Source organism: Myotis lucifugus, unplaced genomic scaffold (genome assembly GCF_000147115.1).
Source record: "Myotis lucifugus unplaced genomic scaffold, Myoluc2.0 scaffold_155, whole genome shotgun sequence".
In the NCBI taxonomy this organism is placed as follows: Eukaryota; Metazoa; Chordata; class Mammalia; order Chiroptera; family Vespertilionidae; genus Myotis; species Myotis lucifugus.
The window spans coordinates 1,391,347-1,396,177 of record NW_005871203.1 but is presented as its reverse complement, the minus strand read 5'-3'; the positions used below and the strand labels follow the sequence as shown (position 1 = coordinate 1,396,177).

The window sequence follows — 4,831 nt, the reverse complement described above, 5'->3', positions numbered from 1 at the left end:
ACCTTCCCCACCCTCTTTCTCATCCTCTTCTCCTCCATCCTGCTCCTGAGTGTGTCCACGTCCTCCTTGGTGCCATTGAGCACGATGACGTCATCCTCCTGGAAGGCGGCCCCACACTGGAGAGAGCAAGACAGACAGAGTCCATGACCAGGGGGCAGCCGCCCCTCCGCCCCCTCAGCCCAGCCACAGCCTCTGGGGCCGTGGGGAGATTCACACGGTCCCACCTGCACCTTCGGCTTAGCCAGCTCCGACCACTGGCTATTACTGTGCTCTGTCTCCGAAACCCATCACTCTGGGGTCAGCTCCTGCTTTAGGGCGGGTCTCACGACTGAAGAGACCGTCCTTTGACCCACAAATCCTGAGGTCGGTGCCACAGAGAAGGTATAAGAACAACGACAGCCCTAGCTGGTTTGCTCAGTGGATAGAGCGTCAGCCTGCGGACTGAAGGGTCCCAGGTTCGATTCCGCTCAGGGCACATGCCCAGGTTGCAGGCTCGATCCCCAGCGTGGGGCGTGCAGGAGGCAGTCGATCAATGATTCTCATCATTGATGTTTCTATCTCTCTCTCCCTCTCCCTTCCTCTCTAAAATCAATAAAGTATATATTTTTAAAAAAGAATGATGACGGGACCCAATACAGCGTCCAGCCAGGACTGCCTGGAGGAAAGGAGCCTTTTCTGGCCATCACGCAGGGAGGCCTGCGGGGGAGGGGCAGCCTGTTCTGCGGGAGGAGGCCCGGGACACCCCACGCTGAGGGAGATGGGGGGGGGGCAAAGCCTTCCGCTGGGGGTGTCCTCCTTGGAGGGGAACAAAAGGGACCCGCAGGAACAGAGTCGGGGGGTAGCTAAGGCCCCGGGGCTGGGCTGGGTGCAGGAAGCCTCCTGAGAACAGCAGAGGCAGGTGCCCCTTGGTTCCAGCAGCCCGCACTCGCCCTCCCTGGCACTCGGCTTCCTGTGGGCTTTCTTCCCGCTCCGAGCTGCCCCCCTTTCCTGGCTGAGTAATGAGGGCGGTGGTGAGTTGTGCACTTCACTCTGAATAAAGAGTTACAATGTGAAATAATTCCATTCTGAGGACCATCCCTGGACAGCATTTCTGCTACTGAAGATTCTAGCACCGTAAAAAGGAACGGGTGGGAACCCCACCCTAAGGCAACAGTGGTGATTGCTGCTGAGAGAGTCTACAGCGCCTCCCCACCCGTCTCCAGGGGACTGAGTGTCTAGTCTTCAAACCATTGTCCATGCTTGGAAGCCAGTTAATTTCCCGCGCGTGGCCCACAGAGGCTGCTGCGTGGAGGGCTGAGGGATTACGGACGTGCCTACACGCCAGGGGTGTAAGAAATGACCGTGCACCAAGGCTTGACGTGCTCTCCCTCACACACACACCACCCTGGAAACCACCTGTGATTTCAGGGACACAGGAGGAGCCGGGGCACAGATGGAGACGCGGGTCTTGTGGACAGAGATCCTATCTGCTCTGTAACACGAGAACGGCCACTCTCTGCAGCCTTTAAAATAAGTAAATATTCCAAATAGAATTTTTTGTGGAGAGAAACAGTAGTTCCAAAACCCAGAGGACTGTACTTTCTATGAGCTGCCCATTCCCACCTGGAGAATAACACTTAACTTTCTTGGAAATGAATTTGGTGACAGAGTCACACGTGTAACACACTTTCACTATGGCCACAAAGCTGACTCCACAAGACAGAGACAAACACCACCACCACCAAGAAGCAGGGCTCGGAAATGTTTGCAAACCGAGTAGTGCTCACGCGATTTAAAAAGGGAAACCCGCCAGGCCCTGCAGGTGGCCTCCGTGGGAACCTCCCACCCTGCCAGAGGCCGTGTGAAGCAGCGGCGAGCCCCAGGCTTCAGCCCGAGGCTGGCCCGACTACCCCAAAACGCTCACAGGAGCCAATGACCAAAGAGCTACTACTGCGCACCGATTTCTAAATGTCAGCGTGAACCTGAGCCGGAACTGTGAACACAGCACTAACAGAGCTGAGGGGAGGGCGGCAGGCCAGCACCCCACCCCCACGTGCCTGTCTCTATCAGGGAGCGAAACACACTTAGCCCACGCTTCACCCCGCAGGACAGTGCGCTGCACATGAGACGTATCTTCTTTCATCACTGAAACGACTGAAAATACCCAATCCCAGGGGCTCTGGGGTTACAAGGGTGGAATGTGTCCGTGAAGTGGGGCTAACACTCTGTGGTGGGACCCGGATGTTTCACATTGGCCGTCAGCTTCAAAGAAAACCAAGACAACAAACCCAAGCCTTCCCACCTCTCTCCATACTGAAGCTACAGTACAGCACCAACCTAACGAAGGACAGCACAGGGCGAGGAGGAGCTGGCCATGTTTGTGCAGCTTCTCAGAGCTGTTTACATACCTCAAAATGTTTCCTGTATTCACACTGGTGAAAAGGCCCCAAAGTATAAGGCTGCCGTGCAGACCCTGGCGAACTGTTCTGAAATATCTCATTTCACTGGAGAGAGAGGGTGGCGCACCCTGGCTTTATAAGACTGCAGGCAGATAGTAACTGTATGACGATCTAGTCCATTCCAAATTCCAATGGAAGTATGTCATTAATCTTTGTGACAGGATTTTCCAATCAAAACCAACAAAGAAGTCACACACTACAACGGAAGCAATGGAGTGACAAAAACATCACTCCTGGAGCAGGCCAACCAGCAAACATGAAATCCAAGACAAGCAAAGTCGTCCCGATCCGCCCTGAAGGAAATATCTGTGTCTCCAAACAAAGGACTCAAGGAGCCACCCTGTAACACGACAATTTATTCTGGAAGCCTTCCCATGTACTCACAAGGAAGTCTGTGCAGTTTGCACTGACCGATGTCTGTGCAGAGACATGCTGAGTGGTCCAAAGACATCCGCAGCTCCGAGCGACACTTCTGGGTGACCCTGACCGCCTGGAAGGTGAGGACAGCCCAGCAGTACGCTGTGTGTTAGAGCGCTGGCGGCCACAGCTGATTCCTAACTGAGGTTCTCTCTCTCAGCTCCTTTATGTGGCTGGGCCGACAGACAGCTCTCTTATCTGCCAGACCTTCCACTTGGGGAGCACAAGCAAGATTTGGGGTGGGGGAGAGCAGTGTCCCTTTCTTGTGAAGTTTGGAAGAGATGGCTGACCACAGGAGAGTTCTCAGGCACACAGTTTTGGGAAAATACCTACGGAGTTGAAAAGCTACACCTTGGCTCCTCGGGAGCTATTCACGCCCGCTCTCCCCACCCACCCGACCCCCAGGGTGAAGATGGCTGCTTGGGAAGAGCAGACAGTCTGGGGAGAAAAAAGACAGATGATGAACAAGTCACAGCACAGTGTGAAAGAGTCTAGTAGGGGGAGCCTGACCTTCACGGGGCCCTGAATCCTGCCTGGTGGACACAGAATACAGGAAGACTAGGGAAGATTAGAACAAATCCGCGTGGGAAGGCACCCTTTCTCCGGGGACAGTGGGCAGCTTCCCAACACGGCAGGAGCCACCGCACACACATCACCTACTGTAATAGTGCATTTGGGTGTGGTCCTCAGGTTTGAATACTGTGGATCAAAGATGCAAACTACCCCAGGTCGCCCAGTTTTTGAGATGTTTAAAAGACCTAAAAGAGACAGGCTGCAAACAAATAAAAAATGTAAACTCTGACAGCAGAGCAGTTCAAAGACAGGCCATTTCTGCTGCCGCCCACACACCGCCCATCTCCCGACAGGTCCCACGTCAGTGGCGCTGCAGTAATTCCAGTCTTTGTAAAAAGATAGAGATGACCCAATCAGGGAGGGATTCCCACAGGAAGGAGGCGACAGTTAGCAGCTAACAAACCACCTGGCCTTTCTTTAGAAGCAGGCGCTCCTTGTCATCACCCACTGGGGCTGAAGGACAGGAAGTGCTCAGAAAGGGAGCTCCGCTTCTCCAGAAAAAGTGATTCCCTACGTGCACAAGGGGCACAGAAAGTCAGTAATGATTCGGAATCATTACAGTGGCACCTGAATAAAATCAGTGGCTGTAAGTCTTAAAACCACCACTCCCGAGGCGTGAACAGTTCAGGAAATTCTGGCTATCGCCAGCTTCAGTGTGCAAACTGATGGCGGCATTCAGTCGGCCCGACTGATAGGGACGGTGTGACGAGCCCTTCCGGAGCCTGGCTCTGGGCCTGCAGTCCATCCTCACAGCGACTCTCAATAGAAACTATGGTTCACACTTTACAGATGAGCAACCCGGCTCAGAAATGAGGTCGCTCCCAGTCAAAGGAAGTGACAGAGCTGTGCGCCCGGTGCCACTCCCCTGGGCGAGCCTGCAGCCTAGCTCTGTGCACAGTGACAGCCATCCTGTCATTATCAGCAAAGAGTTCGTTTATTTTTAATTACCAAAACAGCGCGAACACAACTCTGAAAACATCCCATCTGTCTGCATTCCTTCCCAGTTCATACCCACGTCTACAAATTAGTTACCCAGTTACAGCCAAGGAGCTGCTGCTTCTCTCCTCACTGAATCCTGTTCTCACACCGCTTGCCTTCACATCCATGCTCCCAGCTGGGAGGTGCACTTGCACTGTGTCCTCACACTGCTCACCTTCACACCCACGCTCCCAGCTGGGAGGTGCACTTGCACTGTGTCCTCCCACAGCTCGCCTTCACACCCACGCTCCCAGCTGGGAGATGCACTTGCACTGTGTCCTCACACTGCTCACCTTCACACCCACACTCCCAGCTGGGAGATGCACTTGCACTGTGTCCTCACACTGCTCGCCTTCACACCCACGCTCCCAGCTGGGAGAGGCACTTGCACTGTGTCCTCACACAGCTCGCCTTCACACCCACGC

At 54.3% G+C, this 4,831-nt stretch overlaps 1 protein-coding gene across 1 annotated transcript in view; it reads right to left on the bottom strand.

Annotated features, from left to right (window-relative positions):
• The window catches only part of RTF2 (replication termination factor 2), a 28,978-nt gene that overhangs the window by 5,631 nt on the left and 18,516 nt on the right, over positions 1-4,831 (bottom strand). The window contains 1 exon segment of the mRNA XM_006095413.3: positions 3-116. Coding sequence (XP_006095475.1) covers positions 3-116 — 114 coding nt within the window.